This window comes from Rana temporaria, chromosome 9 (assembly GCF_905171775.1).
Source record: "Rana temporaria chromosome 9, aRanTem1.1, whole genome shotgun sequence".
Classification (NCBI taxonomy): Eukaryota; Metazoa; Chordata; class Amphibia; order Anura; family Ranidae; genus Rana; species Rana temporaria.
Genome location: NC_053497.1, coordinates 61,692,559 through 61,714,928, shown reverse-complemented (window position 1 = coordinate 61,714,928; position 22,370 = coordinate 61,692,559). Strand labels below are relative to the sequence as shown.

At 43.1% G+C, this 22,370-nt stretch overlaps 1 protein-coding gene across 1 annotated transcript; it reads left to right on the top strand.

Annotated features, from left to right (window-relative positions):
• Window positions 1–4,793: 4,793 nt before the first annotated feature.
• On the top strand, window positions 4,794–19,054 carry LOC120914447 (growth hormone secretagogue receptor type 1-like). The gene is made up of 2 exons (XM_040325139.1): window positions 4,794–5,660; window positions 18,441–19,054. The coding sequence occupies exons 1-2, from the start codon at window positions 4,817–4,819 to the stop codon at window positions 18,752–18,754; spliced, it is 1,158 nt and encodes a 385-aa protein (XP_040181073.1). The 5' UTR covers window positions 4,794–4,816; the 3' UTR covers window positions 18,755–19,054.
• Window positions 19,055–22,370: the final 3,316 nt, after the last annotated feature.

Sequence of the window (22,370 nt, the reverse complement as noted above, 5' to 3'; positions counted from 1 at the left end):
CCCCCAAGTTCCCCCTGAAAAAAAGCCCTGCTCATAGCGCCTAGCTTTCCCTGATTTGGAACAATGTCCCTCTTTCCTCCTCATTTGTCCCTCATTTTGGGCTGATCTATATTTTTCTATACAAAATGCACATATTTATCTTTGAAAATGTGTTTCCCGGAGCTAAACCTTTCATCCAATTTTTTAATTGCTGAACTTTTACATCTCAAAAGCCAATATAAAGAAATAGTCGAAGTAAAAAAAGCACTTGTGGGTTTAACATTTTTTTTGTACAATTCTCCTTTAAGGGGGCGTGGCAGGGTGTGTGTCCTATGCCTACATACATTTGCTAATTGGTGTCCCTCATTACCATCTCAGAAAGTTGGGAGGTGTGGATTTCCATTTTCAGTGTTTTCTATAAGACTCCATGCCCCCAGCCGCACAGCGTACAGAGCCTGTGTGGGGCTCATTCAGACGTGCAAAGAAATGTGAACCTCTAGTAACATACCTATTGCATTAAGACGCGCTAACTGTGTTTTTGACAAATTTTTAATGCGTGCACGTTACACTAAAAAAAAACTTGCCAGACGCCCCCTCATGTGGGGTGCCCTTTCAATCGCTCCCAAGCATGCTAAAACCTTTCCCGTCCAATCAGTATTGGAACCTGTCTTAAATGGTGACTGGCCTCACCCTGAGAAACGATTTGCTCCTCATTTTGTTTGCAATATCCTATTCAAAGCAAGCTTTTCCACACAAATAGAAAGTCCCCTTTGTGGAGCCTGCCATCTTTTGTTTTAACAAGACCCTGACCATTCCTGTAGAGAATAATCTGTGTTAAAGACTCAATATATAAAAAGTTGGAGGCGCTCTTTAAAGCTTTTTGGGTCTTGGCAGGCCCTGCTATGCAACCCCCAGTTGCTCCTTTGGCTGGTTGGTTTGTCAGGCTTTGACTACCTGGATTAAGTACATGGGTTAAGACCCTAGCACCATCCATGGCTTTTTACTACTGCATGAATGCCTTGGTGGACATGCTCTGCCAAATTTCCAGGATGAGCTTTTTCTCTGTCCATATGTGGAATCTTAAGCTCAAATGCTGGTCAGCTGAACCCCTATGCACGAAATGTCTAGAATGTCTGCCCCTTGAAGGAGAACACCTATTTGGTCCCTCCTTGGATTAACACAATAAAAAGGGATCAAAGAAGGGAAAAGTACTCTCCACCCACAAAAAAGATACCTCACGCTTCAGCAGTTAGACCTTCTACCTAGAAAAAGTTAATTTTTATCCCCCCAAGCCTCCAGCTCCAAGGTCAAGATTGTGCCATACTTGGGGCCCCTGATGACGTGCAACGCACGAAACATATGTCGGCGGCTCTAGTACTGGTTACCCCGCACCTCAGCTGATCCCGGCAACCCACCAGCCTGCTACAGTATCGGACGCACAGCCGCCAGCTTTCACCTAGCCGAGCGAGGTCCTCTACTGAGATACACTTACACGTATGCAGTCCCAGTGCCGGGCAGGCACTTAGCAAGTAAGAGGCCAATCAGCTGTTGTATTTTAATGTCTTTTAAATAAACAATATCATGCTATGAGATCCCCTTTTTGTTTTTCCATTGGTTTGAATATATCGCATTGTTAATTGGAGTCCTGGTTCCAGTCCTTGCCTTTGAGTGTGCAGGCACTAATCCTGCTCAGCGTGCATGACCCACTTTTTCAGTAAAGGGGTCCATGCGTTGGGGTAAGTGCATAAATTATCCAGAGCACTTCGGGTGAAATTGTTTAGAGGGTGAAGGCGTTTCTTACATCTGCGAATGAGACTGCATGCCTACCTCTAAGAAGAATTTGTTTATATGAACTTTATCTTCATGAACTTTTTTCCATATGATTACATCACCTGTGTGTTATTGTAATTAGAATTGATTGCTGTATTCTGATCCTTTTTTTGTGTTGAGACTCACATCATCACATATTTTGCATATAATTTGTAATTTAATAGTGGTATATCTCACATATATCCAATCGTTTCACCCCTCCAGGTGAATTGCATTCACCAGTACACCCCCTTGTGTTTATTAGTCGTTGACATGTTAAACCTTAGCCCCCTTATTCACATATAAATCAGCACTACCAATTTGTCACCTTTTGCTTTGGCCTGTCTATGGCCCCCTGAGTTTTCTCCATGGTTTTTTTCCTAGCCTCAGCTGTGCTCTGTTCCCAGAAGATACATATAGGCTACCTTGATGATCTTCTGTGCATGTATCAGTCCTCCCTATCCTGTAAGCCAATGTCCAGCAAACATTGAAGCTTCTGTTTGATATGAGCCATATGTCCAGGATCTTCCTGCGCAGGAAGTTCTATCCCTCCACTGCTGTGTGCAGGCCATTTAGTCCCAAGGCCAACCTTCAGTTTGTGCCTGCAGCGTAGGACAAACAGATTCTGTCCTTGGGCCTCCCGCCGTGTCTGCAAGGCTGGAATCTCCCAGGCATGGTGGATTTCCAATCTGGGCCTGAAGTCAAGGAATGCCTCATCTGCAATCCCAATGTGAAAGCCCGAGTGCTTACAGAGCCCTTTCACACTGCCAGCGCCCGAAAACCGCTGGTAAAGTGCCGCTAAGACCCCTTTCACACTGGGGCGTTTTTCAGGCGCTTTGGCATTAAAAAAAAGAGCCTCAATGGGAAGGGGCGCTTTAGGAGCGGTGTATTCAACGCTCCTAAAGCACTGCAAAGAAGCTGCTTGCAGCGCCTCAGTGTGAAAGCACTTGGGTTTTCACATTGGGATTGCAGATGAGGCTTCTTTCAGGCGATTTACAGGCATTTTTTTAACGCTAAGACCCCTTTCACATTGGGGCGTTTTTCAGGCACTTTAGTGTGAAAGCAGAAGGCTTTCACATTGGGATTGCAGATGCAGCTTCTTTCAGGCGCTTTACAGGCGCTTTTTTTAACGCTAAAGCGCCTGAAAAATGCCCCAGTGTGAAAGGGGTCTTACAGGCACTTTTTTTTTAACGCTAAAGCGCCTGAAAAAAAACCCAGCGTGAAAGGGCCCTAAAATAAAATTTACATGCTAACACTTATTTATTATTATTTATTTCAATATTTTTTATTTTATATTTTTATTATAATTTATTTAGTTATTTATTATTACTTAGTAGAGTAATTGAGATTAAATCTAATTAATAATGAAAATGCATTTACAGGGGTAGACAAAATAATGGAAAAACACCCAAAATATATTAACAGAAAAGACCTAGTAAAGATTGAACTGTATGTTGGGTTTTAGGGCCTTTTAACGCCCTAAAAAACACTGCTTTTAGAGGTGTTTTGCACTTTTCTCATGCCTGTAGAAGCAGCTGTAGGCCTCCAATAGCAGCGCCTGTGCCTTCAGCCAATCAGGTGACGGGTAACAAGCCCATGCTTAATGATTGTCGGAGAGGCGGTTCAGTGTTAGAAAAGTGAAAATTCCTTCGATTTTCTAACACACCTGGGTGGACTCTGAATTCAGGTGCTTCAATAATCAGGTACTTCAAAAATATACCCCCGCCTCTGTAATTCAGGTGCCCGGCGTCCGAAAAGGGTCCGGACGCCAGAATAGGGGGTGGCAGTGGCGGTGGCGGCCAGGGATAGATTCATGCAATGCATGAATCTATCCATTATCCATAGAGGGTGGCTGGAGAGAGGGGGCGGCGCCTGTGCGCCCTTAATGGACGGGCCGCCCCTGTACTACACTATGGGGTTTGCGCTCTTGTCTTTCCTTTTGTTTTTCAGTGATTAAAGAGAGCACCCACTCTGGTCCAAGAACAGCCTCCCTCATAGTTAGCTCACTGCATATTAGTATTTTTGGGCTGCCCACATTACTTTCTTTCATGCTAGTGCTAGATCCTCATTTAAACAATTAACCTCAGGATTGTGTGTAGCATATGGCTGTCATTGTTTTCTTTTATCATTAAAATTTTCTTTTTACCTATTTTTACCTTTGTTGGTTTGGTCAATTGCCATGAGCTTTTAGATGCATTAGGAGCAGGATGAAATTGGACTGGTGTTGTGTGCTGTTTTTTTTGGGGGGGGGGTCCTACACAGCCCAATTAATTCAGTGATCAACATAATCTGTTAACTGCTAACACAAACATTTACTAACACTTTACTCAAAATGAACCCTTAACACATGACCTAATCCTGACACCTAACCCTATTTTTCCTCTAAACTTTAACTCTAACCTTTGAAATGGCCTCCACAGCTTTTGACCCTAAATTAGCCCCAAACTTAGTTTCAACCGCTAAAATGAGCCCTAAAACTGAGCACCTACGGTACATAGAAAAAGTCTCACAGTTCAAATGCCAGACCCTTACATAACTGAGATCTCAGCAGCAAAAAAAAAAGACATTTGAGAATTTGGGCTTGCTATAAGAGCATGCCATTTTTTTAATTACTCTTTAAACCTTTGTGATGTGGCAAAGCACTAACAGACAGAAAGTGATGATAGATTGTTTTAAAAAAAAGCATATTTATCGTTCATGCTTGATGTAAAGCGCAATAAAACCACTCACTCAAAAATTGTGACAAATGTGATTTAGCAGAGGTTAATGGACTGTTAAAGTACTAAAGGGCATGTTTTTAATCTACTAATTGAACATTAAAATACTTTTTTATCAAATAAGGGGAGACGCATGGGAGCATTAGCTGCACGCTTTTCCTATTAGAAAACAAGCTTAAGGGATGAACCCATATGCATAGAAACCACATAGGAACAATCTGAAACTGGCAATACGTATTACTAATGGCATTTTTCAAGGATGCCGCTTGCTGCTCTACTGTGCCAAGTTTACCCACCACCACACACATTTTATGCATTTAATGGAAACGCTGGCTAAGAAGCGTATTTCTAAGGACTGTTCATCAAACAGCAATCTTTGGCAAGATCAAGAGGAAGACATGAGTGTTAATAATACAAATAACAGATCTGGAAGTTCTACAAATGATACTGTGGACCATACATCTTCATTGTTTAAAGATGAAATCCTCATTCCAGTTACTATCATTTTCACTGCGTTGTTTGTTTTGGGTGTGACAGGGAACCTGATAACAATTTTATTATTCAAGAGGTACAGAGACATGCGATCTACAGTTAACATGTACCTTTCCAGTATGGCTGTCTCCGACATTCTTATTTTCCTTGGTCTGCCCTCAGACCTGTACAGGATTTGGAAGTACAAGCCATATATATTTGGGGACTTTATCTGCAAGTTTCTGATGTACCTTAGCGAGACCTGTACGCATTGTACTATTCTTCACATCACCACCATGAGTGTGGAGCGCTATCTGGCAATTTGTTATCCATTGAAGGCCAAGATTATGATCACTAAAAAGAGGGTAAAAATTATTATTGGTATTTTGTGGTTCATTGCCTTGGTAACTTCAGGACCAGTTTTTTTTCTGTTTGGTGTAGAACACCCTCTTGGAACTCAGCCTGCCGAAACTATGGAATGCAGGCACTTGGAAAGCTCCACTAAAAGTGGTCTTCTGCGGATTGCCACTTGGGTATCCACCATATACTTTTTCATACCCACTCTCTTTCTCATTCTACTTTATGGACTTATCTGTAAGAAGCTTTGGAGGAACACACATGGTATTCAGGAGCCAAGTGCCATAAACCGAGGGAAACACCATAAACAAACAGTTAAAATGCTGGGTAAGTTGTTCCACATCTGTAAGATTTTGCACAATAAAGAAGCATTGGGATTTATTTACTAAAGCTGGAGAGTGCAAAATCAGGCTCACTTCTGCAAATAAACGAATCAGCTTCCAACCACAGCTTGTTCAATTAAACTTTGGCAATAAAATCTGGAAGCTGGTTTGTTTCTTTGCAGAAGTGAGCCTGATTTTGCATTTTCCAGCTTTAGTAAATACATCCCATTATGTCCGTCCATAAACATTGTTGTACCAGCAACAGAAATACCGCAAACGAAAATATTTTCAATGAAACTACACTGTTCCTAGCGTGAAACATGTCAGAAGAGACCCTGTTCCTGCTGGCTTTTTTATTAAGGGAAGAATACTATTTCATATATCCGAGTGCAGCATTCCAGTAGCTGGTCTCCAGTAGAGACGAGCCAAGCCAGCACCTTAGATATGATTGTGAAGAGTGGAGCCTGGTCTCACCTGGAGTTGCATGTGAAAAATTCTACAATATGTTTCAAGTGTTTTGAAGAAAAAATTGGCCAGGTAATCATTAGCAAGTACATTCAAGCTTTAATTTTTTGATCAGTTGCTATGGTCCACACATTTAATTGAATTTTAAAGCATGATCCAATTTAGTCCAGCAGGAGAATACATTGCTTCCTGATCTCCCGAGAGGCAATCAGATATTCCCTGGATAAACTTTACCTATAAATGTTAGTAGCCAGTAATATTATGTTTAAGAAATAATCCAGGCCTTTTTTAAAGCAATCTACTAAACTGGCCAGAATCGGCGCTTGAGGGAGTCTATTCCACATCTTACTGTGAAGAAACCTTTTCCGTATTTGGAAATTAAATCTCCTTTCCTTCAGATGTAAAGAGTGCCCTCTTGTCCTCTGTGATGACCTTAAAATGAATACCCCAACATCAAGTTCACTATATTGACCACTTATGTAATTATAAATGTTGATCATATCTCCTCTTCTCAAGAGAAAATAAATTCAGTTCCTCTAATCTTTCCTCACAGCTGAGCTCCTCCATGCCTCTTATCAGTTTGGTTGCCCTTCTCTGCACTTTCTCCAGTTCCCCGATATCCTTTTTGTGAACTGGTGCCAAAAACTGAACTGCATATTCCAGATGAGGTCTTACTAATGATGTGTACAGGGGCACAATAATATCTCTCTCTCTCTGTAATCCATACCTCTCTTATAACAAGAAAGGACTTTGCTTGCTTTAGAAACCGCAGCTTGGCATAGCATGCTATTATTAAGCTTATGATCTACCAAAACGCCCAGATCCTTCTGCTCCATTGGTTCCCCCAGTTGACCTCCCCCTAGTATGTATGCATATTCTTAGCCCCCAAATGCATAACTTTACATTTATCAACATTAAACCTCATTTGCCACATAGTTACCCAATTAAACAGTGCATTGAGGTCAGCTTAAAAGTTGGTGACATCTTGTAAGGATGTTATTCCACTGCATATAGCTTGGTGTAATCTGCAAACACTGAAATGGCACTTGCTACAGCAAGAACATTTTAGGAATAAGGGGCCAGATCCACAAAAGAGATACGCCGACTTAACTCGATTTTTCTAAATTTACACGGCGTGTATCTTTGCGCCCGATCCTCAAAACGAGAAGCGCCTGAAATTCGGGCTTTTCCGTCCTACCTAAAAATATTACGCCGGCGCATTCTCGTGCGCAAATTACGCTAGGCACGCCACTTTATTTGATAGGCAAAGATGCAAATGAGGGAGATAGGGCGATCCACAGAATTAAGTGTGTGCGCCGTAGATTACGCCCTGTGCGCACCTGTTAGTTTTTTGGTGGGATTTTACACATTATAAAAGCAGCCCTAATTTTACACATGCCGTCTGAATGTCTGCTGAAGCAACACCATTCAGGAAGAGCTCAGCACACAAACGTTCAGGACTGAAATCTCTCTGCCAAAATGCCAGGACCAGCAATGATACTAGCTGCATTAGTTGATATAGAGACACAAAGAAGGAGGAGGGCACAGAGGAGGAGGATGAGGGCACAGGAGAGGGTCTACCGCCCACGGCAAGATTTGTTTGGCATGCCTGCTTGTGAAGTTTACCGCACCTACAGATTTACCCGTGAGGCCATCCTGGAATTAACATCAATACTTCAGGATGATATTACCAGCCCAACCCAACGCTCCCATGCCCTGCAGCCACTCACCAAAGTACTGGCCACTTTGCATTTTCTGGCCACTGGCTCATTCCAACGCACAAGTGGAGGCGTGGCTGGGATGGCACAATCCTCCATCAGCAGGTGTGTGCACCAAGTGGTCCCTGCAATCCTGCTGCGCATGGGAAATCAGTTTCAGAAACCCACCCAGGAGGATCAGCGTTTAAAGTCAATGACCGACTTTTACAACCTTGCCAGATTTCCACGCACCATCGGGGCCATTGATTGTACCCATGTGGCACTACAACCACCCCATGATACTGAGCACATGTTCCGGAATCGTAAAGGCTGGCATTCCATTAATGTGCAAGTCATCGTTGATGCCCATGGCCTCATCTGGCATGTCTGTGCTAAATTTCCTGGATCCTGCCATGATAGTTACATTTACCGGCAGACACAGATCTCAAGAGATTTTGACCAGAACATGTATGGAGACAGCTGGCTGATTGGTGAGTGACATGTGTGTCAGGTATGTCCCCCCCATGATGCTGACATCACAAGGGGCACATGCATGACTAATATCCTCCTGTCTTTTCCCTTACAGGTGACTCTGGATATGCCTTGGGACCTCATCTAATGACCCCATTCAGGAACCCCCAAACCCCAGGAGAGCAACGCTACAACCAGGCGCACATACGAACCCGGGGAGTGGTTGAACGGACCTTTGGGCTTCTGAAGTCCCGCTTCAGATGCCTGGATAAGTCTGGGGGTACCCTGCTGTATTCCCCTGACTTTGTGTGTCAAATAATTGGGGCATGTTGCATACTCCATAACTTTGCCCTCAGAAGGGGACTGCATATTGACTTATGTAATGACCTGACCCCTGACCCAGGCAATACTATCCCAACCAACTCTACCCGGTCTGCTGAGGGCACAACAGCTAGGAGACGCCTTGCAGAAGGCATTTTTTCCCAGTAAATGTACATGATTAATGTCACAATAAGTATGTTTTTTTTCACTGTAAATGCACATGATTAATGTCACAATAAGTATGTATTTTTTCACTGTAAATGCACATCAATAAAGTCACAATGATAATGCATGAATGCACACCACTGTGGTTCCTTGCACAGACACATCACATGCACATCGAATTGGATTAGATCCAAGTCCCCCCCCCCCCCTTGGGACTTGGGAGCAGTAACGCCACGCCACGGCTCCAATTATGTCACTGTGCATTCATACACCATTCAGGAACCTGGGATTGCCCTTCTCCCTGGTCCTGGGGATCCCTACTCCACCAAAACTGAGGGTGACAACCTTAATTTCTTAGGAATGCCACCCCCCCACATTCACACATCATTCACACACATAAACCAAATCATAAGTACAGAAGACAAAATTAAAAAAAAAAAAAAATGCATAAAAAAAAAAAAACAAGTATCCCAGCAAATGTTTTAGCGGCGGCGATTACTACGCCTTGGCTGGGCAGGGGCACGGGCAGGGGCACGGGCACGAGCAGGGGCACGGCCACGGCCACGGCCACGCCGTCGCGGAGGATGTCCATTGGGGGGGTGTGGAGCTGGGGAAGGAGGAGCCTCCTGGGGGGGTTGAGCTGGGGAAGGAGGAGCCTCCTGGGGGGGTTGAGCTGGGGAAGGAGGAGCCTCCTGGGGGAGTTGAGCTGGGGAAGGAGGAGCCTCCTGGGGGGGTAGAGCTGGGGAAGGAGGAGCCGCCCCTGCTGGCCTGCCCTCCATGGCCCCTGCAATGCGAGTGAGACAGGCAGTGAGGGCAGCCGCATTGGCCTGGCCAGACCTTGTATTGTCCTGCACAGCCTGGGTCAGGGCACTCAGCTCATGGGCCACGCGCGTTGTGGCGGTCTGTATGTCATTCAAACATGTTATGACCGCCGTTGAGTTGGTGGCCACATCACCGAGTGCCTCCATCATTTCACCATGGCTGTGCTCCATCTGCGTCAGTTTTTCCAGAATTTTTCCAAGAATGCGGGTCTGCCGGGCATTGTCCTTCACCACACTGGCCGACAGACGCTCGCCCACAGCCACGGTCTCCTGGGTTGTCCCCCTGGCTGCCGCTGAGTCTTGCGGGCCTGGAGGAGGGGAGAGAGTGACCCTGGTGACTGGAGGCCTGTTGGGGGAGAAGTGGGAGGGGCTACCCCTGATGGTGGCCTGACTGGTGCCAGCCTCAGGGGTAGTCTCAGGGGAAGACTCAAAGGTCATCATATCAGTGGCCAGGAGGACTTCCCGGCCAATCTGCATATTTTCCTCCTCCTCCCCCTCATCATCCTCCTCCCACTCAACCTCAACCTCCTCCCCCTCAACCTCCTCATGAGTGTAGGTTTGGCCAATCCCCTCCCCTGGGGAATCCTGCCCTTCTTGGGACTCATCATCTGCCTGTCTTGGGGGTGGTGCTGCAGCCTGGCCCGATGGGCCTGCAACCTCCTGGCCTCCAACCTCCTGGCGTGGAACCTCCTGGCCTCCAACCTCCTGGCGTGGAACCTCCTGGCGTGTAACCTCCTGGCCATCTGTGGAGGACACAAAACAATCACATGTTTGAGGAACCACACACTTGGCACATCTTCCCTTCCCCCACCCACACATGCTAATCAACAGAGAATAAACCAAAAAACATACCTGTCCTCCTAGGAACATCTGACGTATAGCCAGGCAGGCCCACCACCTGCTGTGGGTGGAAACACTGGGCCACTGCCCATTCCTCCTCCGTCAGTCTGACTGGGCAGGGTCCCCCTCCTCCAGTGCCCCTGGTATGGGCGTCGATCCTTGCCATCTTAGTCCGGACGACGCTTCTCAGATCGTTTATTTTTTTCTGTATGCCAGCGGGGGTCCTAGTCTCCCCCCCCCCGCCGCATTGATCTGGTCCGTTATCTTTTTAAGAAGCTGCCTCCTCCTGGCCGGGGTGGTGTTCTGGCTCTCAGGGCCATGCAGAAATCGCCCATATTTCACAATGCCCCGAGCAAGAATTTGCTTCTCTCCCAGGGTGAAATTAAGCTTCCTGCGTTTAGGGGGCATCTCATACACCACCCAGCAACAACAAACACACCCGACAAACAATCGACAATACACACCCAAAAACCTGACAAAAATCTATACCACAAAAAAATCAAGAAAATCTAAACACACAAGGACACAGCTAATAGTAATTCAAAAAGAAACACGCACCAACAAACAAACAAAAAACAAACACCAAAAAACAAACACCAAAAAACAATCAGCAAAAACAATAACAAACAAATTAAATAAATACACTTCTCAAACACAAACAACAACTAGACTCTCCAACTCCTCAAACACTTTTCTCACAAACACAACTTACCAACACACAAACAAACAGAGCAGAAGCAAATTGCTCATGGAAGGGGAACAATGGGATATACTTTAGCAAGGGAAGTGTGTGTGTGTGGTGCTTTTTAGACACAGGGCGATCCTCAAACTAAGTACACTTGGCCTTTTACCTATCTCACTGATTGCGCCGAGATAAGTTCTGCACATGCCCAGTGAGGTCCCGATTCGTGCGCGCATGCGCAGTAGGGCCGGCGCCTCATTTGCATGGGGTCACGGCTCATTACAATGAAGCACGCCCACTTCCTTCCCACTTGCAAAAACCCCGCCTTACGCCTCTGAATTTAAGTTACGCTGGCGCACATTTAGACGCAAATGCGCTGTGGATACGGCACTTACGACACCAACTTAGGGCAACGTAACTTAAATCACATAAGTTAGGACAAACTAAATTTGCACCGCTGGCTGAGGATCTGGCCCATGGAGTGTTGGGGTAATAAATGCATTAAGGGTCCATGCACACTGGGCTAAAAAAAACAGCATTTTTTTTTGTACAGAAGGGTTTTTTTGTCCTCTTAAACATGCATGCCTCTAAAAGCTGAGCTTAAATATGTCTCTAAACGTCCTAATGTGCATGGACACATAGGATATAATTGAGCTGTTTCTACAGGTAAAACGCAAAACTCCTGCAGAAACAGCATTTTTTAAGCCCAGTGTGCATAGACCCTAAAAGTATTTGTCAACTTTACTAAAGGGCTAGTCCACCGGAAAATTGTATTTTAGTTGTAAGTGGATCGTGGTGATTTGAGTGAGCAATATAGGATCAAAATGCTGCGAATACCTAACCATCACACTCACCCTTATGACCAGAAGTATAGGAACACCCGTCCAAATTATTGCATTCGGATGTTTCCAGTGAAAGGTACTGGTATTGCTACAGCATACTAAGATATTAAGACATGAGCACTTAAAAGTTTAAAGCAGCAATTTGAGGAAACCCCTTTCCTGTTCAGTCATGACTCTGCTCCGGTTCACAAAACTAGTTCAATAAAGACATGGTTCAAAAAGTTTAATGAAAGAACTCAAGTGGACTGCACAGAGCGTTAATCTCAATCTTATTGAATGCCGATTTGGGAACCAGTCTTCTTCATCAACATCAGCACCTGACCCGACAAATGCTGTTCTGGTTGATAGGGCAATAATTCCAACAAACTAAAAAATCTTGTGAAAAGTATTTCTTAAGCCCCATACACACTATTAGATTTTCTTCAGATTTACCAAAACCATGTACTGCAAGGGCCTGCCTGATTGCATACAAATTGAAACTCCTAAGGTTTTACCTCATATTATATGGTTTTGGTAAATCTGAAGACAAAAATCTGCAGAAAATCTAATAGTGTGCATGGGGTCTAAGAGAACAGTGTGTGATATAGCTGCAAAAGGTGAGGAGCAACTTCATATTAATGCCTGTGGTTTTGAGGTATCAACAAGGTATTAGGTGTTATGGTCAGATGTTCACAAACCTTTGACCATACAGTATAAAATGTAAACACAAATTAGTCATGGGTAGAGGGAATTGATTAAAGGTGTAGGAGTGGCGCTAGTTATAATTCATTAACTTTAAATAGCTCTATCATAAAGTGCAATAGTGAACGTAAATAAATACTAATAAATACCAACTAGACATGCAACACAATGTTAGTGCCTGTACAAAGTGCAATAGTGTCTGTGTAAATCTGCAGTCCTGGAAAGGATAACGTGCAAATTAGCAAAAATAAATAATAATAAATATGAATGAATAAGATTGAGAACACTACGTGCAAAAAAATCCTGTAAGTGTTCAATAAGGTGCAATGACAAACGTGCAATAAATGAGGATTAGACAATTAAAAAGTCCATATACAGTACAGACCAAAAGTTTGGACACACCTTCTCATTCAAAGAGTTTTCTTTATTTTCATGACTATGAAAATTGTAGATTCACACTGAAGGCATCAAAACTATGAATTAACACATGTGGAATTATACATAACAAAAATGTGTGAAACAACTGAAAATATATTTCATATTCTAGGTTCTTCAAAGTAGCCACCTTTTGCAGCAGACACATCTCTAGAACTGTTAAGAGGATACTGTGTAAATCAGGCCTTCATGGTAGAATATCTGCTAGGAAACCACTGCTAAAGAAAGGCAACAAGCAGAAGAGACTTGTTTGGGCTAAAGAACACAAGGAATGGACATTAGACCAGTGGAAATCTGTGCTTTGGTCTGATGAGTCCAAACTTGAGATCTTTGGTTCCAACCCCCGTGTCTTTGTGCGACGCAGAAAAGGTGAACGGATGGACTCTACATGCCTGGTTCCCACCGTGAAGCATGGAGGAGGTGGGATGGTGTGGGGGTGCTTTGCTGGTGACACTGTTGGGGATTTATTCAAAATTGAAGGCATTAGTGTTGAGCGGAATACGCCATATTCGATTTTGTGATATATCACGAATATATAGACGAATATTCGTGAAATATTCGCTAAAATCGAATATTTGTGATATTTTATCAAAAAACATTTTTTGCGAAATTTCGCTGATGCGAATGCGAAATTGATTGCGAAATTTTGACAACTGTGGTAGGAGAACTCTGATTGGCTCTGATGCAAAAGAAGGGCGGAGAAAGTATTCGCGAATATTCATGATATTTTATCGAAATTTCGCTAATGCGAAATTGATTGCGAAATTTTGACAGCTGTGGTAGGAGAACTCTGATTGGCTCTGATGCAAAAGAAGGGCGGAGAAAGTATTCGCGAATATTCGTGATATTTTATCGAAATTTCGCTAATGCGAATGCGAAATTGATTGCGAAATTTTGACAGCTGTGGTAGGAGAACTCTGATTGGCTCTGATGCAAAAGAAGGGCGGAGAAAGTATTTGCGAATATTCGGAAATCAAATATTCGCGATTGCGAATATTCGGCAACATAAAAGGATCGCCTCAGCTTAGCTACTCGGCCCAGGGTCTCTAATCATACCAGCAATGCTTTTAGACGTCGATAGGATGTGATCTGTTTTAAAAATAAATTTGAAGAAATACGAATATTCGGAATAGCGAATTTTGGCCGCAAAATTCGAGTTATTCGCGAATATTCGAATATGCCATATTCGTAACGAATATTCGCAATGCGAATATTCGTGAGCAACACTAGAAGGCATACTGAACCAGCATGGCTACCACAGCATCTTGCAGCGGCATGCTATTCCATCCGGTTTGCGTTTAGTTGGACCATCATTTATTTTTCAACAGGACAATGACCCCAAACACACCTCCAGGCTGTGTAAGGGCTATTTGACCAAGAAAAAGAGTGATGGGGTGCTGAGCCAGGTGACTACCTCTTGAAGCTCATCAAGAGAATGCCAAGAGTGTGCCAAGCAGTAATCAAAGCAAAAGGTGGCTACTTTGAAGAACCTAGAATATGAAAAATATTTTCAGTTGTTTCACACTTTTTTGTTATGTATAATTCCACATGTGTTAATTCATAGTTTTGATGCCTTCAGTGTGAATCTACAATATTCAGTCATGAAAATAAAGAAAACTCTTTGAATGAGAAGAGGTGCTGTTGTGAGCTGAGTCCACACACCTAGAATCAAACTGTTAGCAGAATAGGATGACACTTTGTCCTTTTCTTTCAGTAGTTGGTTCTATGAGTACCGATGTACCTAGGCAAATTGCCTCTTTTAGAATTTTTTTCCCAGCCTCTGCATGCCTTGTGTGGCTATACCAACAATTGACATGTCAACAGTTGACTTCATAATCTCAGGTTGTTCTTTTTGTGAGCTACAGCAATACCTGCCATGAATGTTGAAAACACCTGTCTAAAAGAAGTAGGTGGAAGACTCAATGGCTGAATGGATGGAAATGTTTAATGGGAGCTGTGTTGTCTAGAAACAACAGACAAAAAACATTGTCCGTTGACAAGCCTTCATTTTATGATAAAAGGGACAAAAAAATCCACCCAAGTTCCATATGTCCACGAAATTTTCTTAATTTCATGCTGAAGGCCAGAATAAAAAAAAAAACAAGCACTTCCCATATGTCCATCAAAGCAATGTATTGTACAGCAGTGTTTTTCAACCTTATTTCAGACAGGGCAGCTTTTAGAACTGTGCACAATCCCATCAATCTGAAGGCTCATTCACACCAGAAGGTGCGTTTTTTTTGCGTGTTTGTGCAAGTCACATTTTTAATGAGCGCGAACGTACATGCATTTGCTAAATGTGGGGTGTAATTAAGAAATAATTGCACTCACACGCAACTGCAAAAGGTAGCACATGTTTGTGTGGTACAGGAAAACCTGCAATATTCTCACTGCACCTGGTGTGAACAAGCCCTAAAATGCAGTCTGTTCAGTGATCTTAGGTTCTAACGTCTCCAAATCACCCCTCCCCCCCAAATTCATCCTCCTAGCACAACACCCCCCCCCACCTTCTAGAAAAACTCCACTAAAAGCCTCTCCCAGCACAAATGTGGGCTGTCCTTAAAGGGGTTGTAAAGGTTAATTTTGTATTTTCTATATGGGTTCCTTTAAGCTAGTGCATTGTTGGTTCACTAACCTTTTCCTTCGATTTCCCTTCTAAATGTTTTTTTCTTTGTCTGAATTTCTCACTTCCTGTTCCTCCTCAGTAAGCTGTTCTGGCTGACTAACCCCCAGCCAGAACAGGGGGGCAAGCTTACTGAGGAGAAACCGGAAGTGAGGAATTCAGACAAAGAAACATTTTTTTTTAGAAGGGAAATCAAAGGAAAAGGTAAGTGAACCAACAATGCTCTAGCTTAAAAGACCCTATTTAGAAAATAAAAAACAAACCTTTAGGCTCCATGCACACTAGGAGCACAAAAAACGTCAACGTTTTTAGCTTGAAAAACGTGGCATAAAAGACGCAAAATGAAAGCATATTGTACAAAGTTTAGGCGAGTCTATGAGAGTTTAGTTTATAGGCGTTTTTTGCACTACACTCCCCTCTGCAAAAGTTTTTACTCCCACAACACACCTAAAAAAATGTTGGCACTTGAAGTTCAGAAGAGATAAGAGGAGTTTAGGAGAGACTGACGTTTTTACAGCTCCTAAACTCCTCCAGGAAACGCGATAGAGAAGGTTTTTTTTTCCTGCCTTCGAACGTCCCTGACAGAAAACTCCTGTAGCAGTCAATAATGTGCAAAGACACATAGAGCACAATAGAAGTGCTTCTAGAGGCAGGAGAAAAAAACTTCAAACGCCTGTAGAATCAACGTTTTTTTAGTCCAGTGTGCATGGAGCCTCACAACCCCTTTAACTCCTGTGCAATGTCCCCCCCTCCCTGTTTCACAATCAGTTCTCTCTGTTTCCTATTCCTTTATTTCCCAATGGATGACTACCTACTGCTCTGCTCCGAGTAAAATATGATCAGCTGCTGCTTTTTTTCCTCCCATTCTGCATCCCCCAACTTTTTGACTTTGTGTGTTAACACCTGTGCAGTGCCGCTCTGCAAGGAGAGAGAGAGAGCACAGCTCTCTCCTCCTCTCTGCAGCCATGTGTACTTATGCTGGCAAAGCAGAAAGCTGTATTGCCGCCTGACATGTCCTAAACAACTGATGAGGGATGTAGGACGCGGGCAGCTCCCACACAGCTTTCTGCTTTGCAATAGTACACTTAGCTGCAGGGAGGAGGAGAGAGCCGCGCGGGCTGTGCTCTTTTTCCTTGCACAGATGCACTGCACAGTCGTTAACACAGAGTAGTGCTCGGACCAGGATGTGCCCGCAGCACCCTGGTTGAAAAACCCTGCTCTACAGTGTGATAGCAATTAATTGGGAAGTTAACCCTAACAATTTCTAGGGAAGTTACTGTTGGACAAAACCATAAATTTAGAGAACACACCGTAGCCAGATAATCAAAAGGCTTTCATAGCAGAATGTGCTCCGATTGCTTTTTGTTAAAACCTGTCTATTAATATGCAAAAGGCTTTAATAAGGAGATATTTATATCAATAGGTGATATCAAAGGACATAAAATCCACTTTGTGTCCACTTTGTGTAGAAGTGGCATCAAGGATATGTTGTACATACCCTGAGCAAAGCTGTGAGTGGGGGACCTAGGGGGATACAAGACCATTCTCCCTGAGTAAAGGGAGTGAGCAGCAGTGACCATGTGTTATTTATAAGTAAGAATATACATGCTTCTTGTATTCAAGCAATATTTAGCCCCCATTTCAGCTTTGAGCTTGCTAATTTTAGAGCTGTGAGAAAAATGTAAAGCCTCAGGAATTTCCTGGAGTACAGGTTTACATTTTTTGCTTCAGGGTATCCCAAATAATAAAACAAGCATTAAGGAGTAATTTTCAAAAGCAGCAATATCTTGGTACTGCAGCCATAATGCAGCGCACCAGTATATACTAGGCCAGGTGAGAGCTGGGACCCCCTCTTGCTGTCACATAGGCCTAGACACTGCTCACCCCTAAGGCAGGTAAGAAGTGGGAGGCATTGTTCAAGATGCCCCAAAATTGCTTGTGGTTTGGGTTATTTGTCTAAATTTGGCTTTCTCTTTGGGGACAAGGCTGCATTTGGGGACACAAGGCTGCATTTGGGGACACATGGTTGCATTTAAAAAAAGTATTCGTAATCGGCGAGTACATGAAAAAAAAGTATCGTTACTTGTACTCGGTCCTAAAAAAGTGGTATCGGGACAACCCTATTCTACACTGTTACTACTAAAATATGTGTTTTTAGATATACTTTAAACCAGCCATTCTCAACCAGGGTTCCTCCAGAGATTGCTAGGGGTTCTTTGAGTTGTGGCCAATTGACCTACCTTTTGGTAGTGCATGCATACTCCCAGGGCCAATGTCACTTGGTAAAATCAGTGGCACAACACCAATGATCTTTTTAACTGCCTGTAAGGGTGGATTTTTTTCCAACTGACCACCAGTTAAGATATATTTTTCCTATTGACTCCGCTGAACTGGTTTTGGTAAGGGTTCCACAAGACCTGAAAATTATTTTAGGGGTTCCTCTGGGATAAAAAGGTTGAGAAAGGCTGATCTAAATTAACAGCATATTAAAATTGTCTTAGAAACTCGAAAAAGACCCATTTTAGTCATACCAATTTTTTTCAGGTCTCTTCCGTTCTCAAGAACATCTTTGGTTATTTTACCTAAATTTGAACCAACTAGAGACATTTCATTAATTTAGTGTTTTGTAATGTTATGCAAAAAATCCCCCCAAAACAAAGAGTAATGTCCGCTATTTGGGCATTCTTGATTTTTGGGGACCAGAGAACCAACCAATAAAGTTTTATTTTGGTTTCTTACAGCTTTCGTCGTTGTCTCCTTTGTGCTGTGCTGGCTTCCTTACCACATTGGTCGTCTCTTGTTTGCTTGGACAGGAATGGGAGAGTTTGTATTTTATCATTTTACACAGTACTTTAACCTCATATCTATGGTTCTTTTCTACCTGAGCGCCTCCATTAATCCAATGTTGTACAACATTATGTCACAGAAATACAGGGCTGCCATGAGCAAGATCTTGAAACCAAGACAACATTCACAGCTTAGGAACAGCACAAGGAGTGAACAGGCATCTATGGGACAGAGATCACTTCTTTCAAGTAATTTCCTCAATGTCTAATAAAAACATATACATAAATATATTACTGCTCGTCACAAAGAACTCATATACAGTAATCTGTAATAAGAGTTATTTTCAATCTTTTGAAAGCTGCAGTTTTCATTAAAAAAAAATACCTGGTGATCCTGCATAAAGGTTCTTTTTCGGGCATATCCAATTAAAGGGTCACTTCTCCCAACTGTGCCTCCTTATTGAGATTAGAAGCAGCCTTGCTGACACATATTGTGCCATACATAGTCCTCTGATGATGTGATGTGCCAACATCAGGAATCCAGTCTAGTGTAATCATGTGCAATAGTGCCATAAAGCGGCTGAATATATTAGAAAAAAAAGCTTCTACTTCAAGAAGGTTGATTAAAACTTTTGGTATTTTTGATTAAATGAATAACCTAAACTTTTTTCTGCTTTTTTTATGGCATAAATGTAAAACCCTTCTTTCTAAAGTGAAATTTTAATCAAAATATATTTAGAATTTTTGGTGGGTGTGAACAAAGGATACAAGTTTGTCTGGTTTTACTGCTAGGGAGATTTCCTCTATCTTCCTGTCTCATGGACAGGGGAAGTAAGGGAAAATATCCCTATTAAAGGAACACTAAAGGTTCTTTTTTTATTAGATCAATTGATTGCTGTAAGCTAGAGCATTTAAATATCACTTACCTCGTTTTTCCTTTTGACCTCCAAAATACAGTAATCCAGGTTTGAAAAATACATTTCCGATCTCTCCTCTTCTTGCTTTCCACCAGCATCTGAGCCGTTTTGCATGGTGGAAAGCAGAATGTGCTCACCCCCTCCCTATGACTACAGCCCTGCCTGAAGATGCTCTCTTATCCCTCACAGGTATGGAGGCCAAGCCTAATGGTAACTGTAGTTCCCATTAGGCCGTGATGTAGCAAGAATGAATGCGCACCGCAAACCAGGAAGTCAGTGAGAATAATGATTCAGGAGTGACTGAGGTGAATAAAACAGCTCGATTTCAACAGGTATCAAACTAGTTATAATGCAAAACATTACTTTTTACTTTATCAGCTACTGTCAGACTTTAATTTAGGAGGAAAATATTTTTGTCTTTACAACCCCTTTAAGTATACAGACTTGGGATGGTGAAAAAAAATCCAGAGTTAAACTTACCAGTGATTTGCAGGAGTTATCCAGAAAGGCACATGAGAGACATGTACCTTCTTCAAAAGGAACAGAAAATGCATCACTAAAAAATACTTTAAGAGGAAGTACCTCCTAAATATGTCAGTACTAAACGAGAACCGTAGGACATAACCTGAAGCAAAACCTTTACAACAGAAACAGAACACCACAATACAAGGGTGGGAATCCAGCTGTCCTGTAGCCGACAAGACAGTTCGAATCTCAACTGGTTCAGCAGGGACCGGCTGATATTTGAACCATGTATGGACAGGTTGATTTTAGCCAAGTTGATCAACTTGGGTACAACCAGCCTTTGGGAACATTCTACATATGGTTAATGCCAGTGGCTATAGTCACTAGCAGTAACCATTGTATTCTACTGGCGGGGAATGTTCCTTGCGCCTCCCGCTGGCAGAATACAATAGCGCAGCGGGAAGCATTCACCCTCCAACACTGACTGTGTTGATAGGAGAATCAAGCATTTTTCTTTCCTTCCCCTTTTGCTATAATAAATACCCCCCCCCCCCCCCCCAAAAAAAAAAAGAAAAGTTCTTTATCAGTTTAGGCCAATATATATTCTTCTACATATTCTTGGTAAAAAAAGCAATAAGCGTATATTGATTGGTTTGCGCAAATGTTATGGCGTCTAAAAACTATGGGAAAGATTGATGGCATTTTTATGGCAGTGATCTGCGACTTTTATCGGGACTGCGACATTGCAACGGACAGAACCGACACGTTTGACACATTTTTGGAATACTGTGTAATGTCACGGGTAGGGGAGGGGTTAACACTAGGGGCGATCAAGGGGTTAAATGTGTGTTCCCTGTGTTATAACTGTATGGGGATAGGACTGACTGGGGGAGGAGACATATCGTTGTTTCTACTTAGTAGGAACAAACAATATGTTTCTTCTCCCCTGACAGAACAGGGATTTGTGCGTTTACACACACTAATCCCCGTGCTGGCTCTCGTGCACGTGACCACACCCGCCATGCTCATCGGGTCCCCGCCACGCAGCAGGCGCCTGCGCACGCCCTATGGGGGCTTCTTAAGGGAAAGCCGAACCCATATGGGGTTTTGCCCAGGAGAGACATTATATCTATTGCCGCATTATATCTATTTTTTTTTTTTAAAGTCAGCAGCTACAAATACGGCAGCTGCTGACTTTTAAAAAATGGACACTTACCTGTCCAGCGCGCCCGCGATGTTAGCAGCCGAGGCAATCGCTCTGTCCTCGGCTGCTTCCGCCGCCATCCTCAGTGAGGGAATCAGGAAGTGAAGCCTTGCGGCTTCACTGCCCGATTCCCTACTGCACATGCGCGAGGATTGCGGCGCACTGTCACTGGTCCCCGCTCTCTCCTGGGAACAGTGTTTGCCAGAAGACAGCGGGGGGAGTGACGTCACAGGCTGGATAACCCCCACGGATCAGACCCGAAGTGGTGCAAATACCTGTCTCAGACAGGTATCTGCACCCCCTCCCCCCTGAAAGGTGCCAAATGTGTCACCGGAGTGGGGGAGGAGTCCAAAAAGCGGAGGTTCACTTTTTGTGTGAACCTCTGCTTTAAAGAACCAGTTCAAGAAGAAACTCAGCCCTTAAACAAAAAATGCACTGCAATCAAAACTGAAATAAGGACTAGCCACATTATTCATTATTCCCATTCTCCATTTATGTGGCAGATGATGTATAAAAAGCCTGTTATCTCAGTTACCTTCCCATATGGGTGGGGCGAAACATGTCAGAGGAGAGTAGTCAGGGAGAGATATATTCACACCTCCGAGTCCTGGCCTACACGAGCTCCATCTTGTTGGAGGTTCTCATGTAATGAGACAATAACGCAAGTGTTTTTTAACCTATCATGTGAGTGCAATTCTTGTTATTATCTACAATAAATTGATGTTAAGATTACTGCACCATGAGGCCTGTTCTTTTATGTTATCTGAGGATGTACGCTGATGTTGCAACACTTATGAGCATTGGGAACCAGAGATCTGGTTACCTGTATCTGTTATACCTGCCTTGATGTTACCTGGTGTGCTGTAATCAAGGATACCGTTTATTTTTCTGGCTGATCTGACCCCTGTAATAAGGGTCCACAGCGGAGGATAAGAGGCAGTGTGTTTGGGTGATGGTGGTGGCTCTTCCTCTTCCCTGATCAAGTTTTTCTCACCAAAGATATGCGATACATCTTGAGTTCATTGCCCTGTGAATTATATCTAAGCGCTGCACCTTTTTTCCTATTTTCTTTATATTGGTGTTCATCCATTTTTTGTGCTGGCCACTTGAAGGACTGTTTAACTAGTTTTTTAATAACTGTTTATTTAGTTATTTATTGTTGAGACGTGCAGCAGACTTAATATCTGAATGATGCCTGTAGCTGCAAATTCATTCAGATATCTCCACTCAAAGTCCAGGAGGTCATATGACATACCATGGACGGGAAGTGGCTAAGCCTAATATTCATAAAGCCTTTAA

Bases quoted from the DNA above. Each gene is read 5' to 3' on its own strand.
- LOC120914447 (XM_040325139.1), top strand. From the start codon at position 4,817: ATGCATTTAATGGAAACGCTGGCTAAGAAGCGTATTTCTAAGGACTGT. The intron at 5,661-18,440 runs GTAAGTTGTTCC...GGTTTCTTACAG, and splicing joins ACAAACAGTTAAAATGCTGG to CTTTCGTCGTTGTCTCCTTT.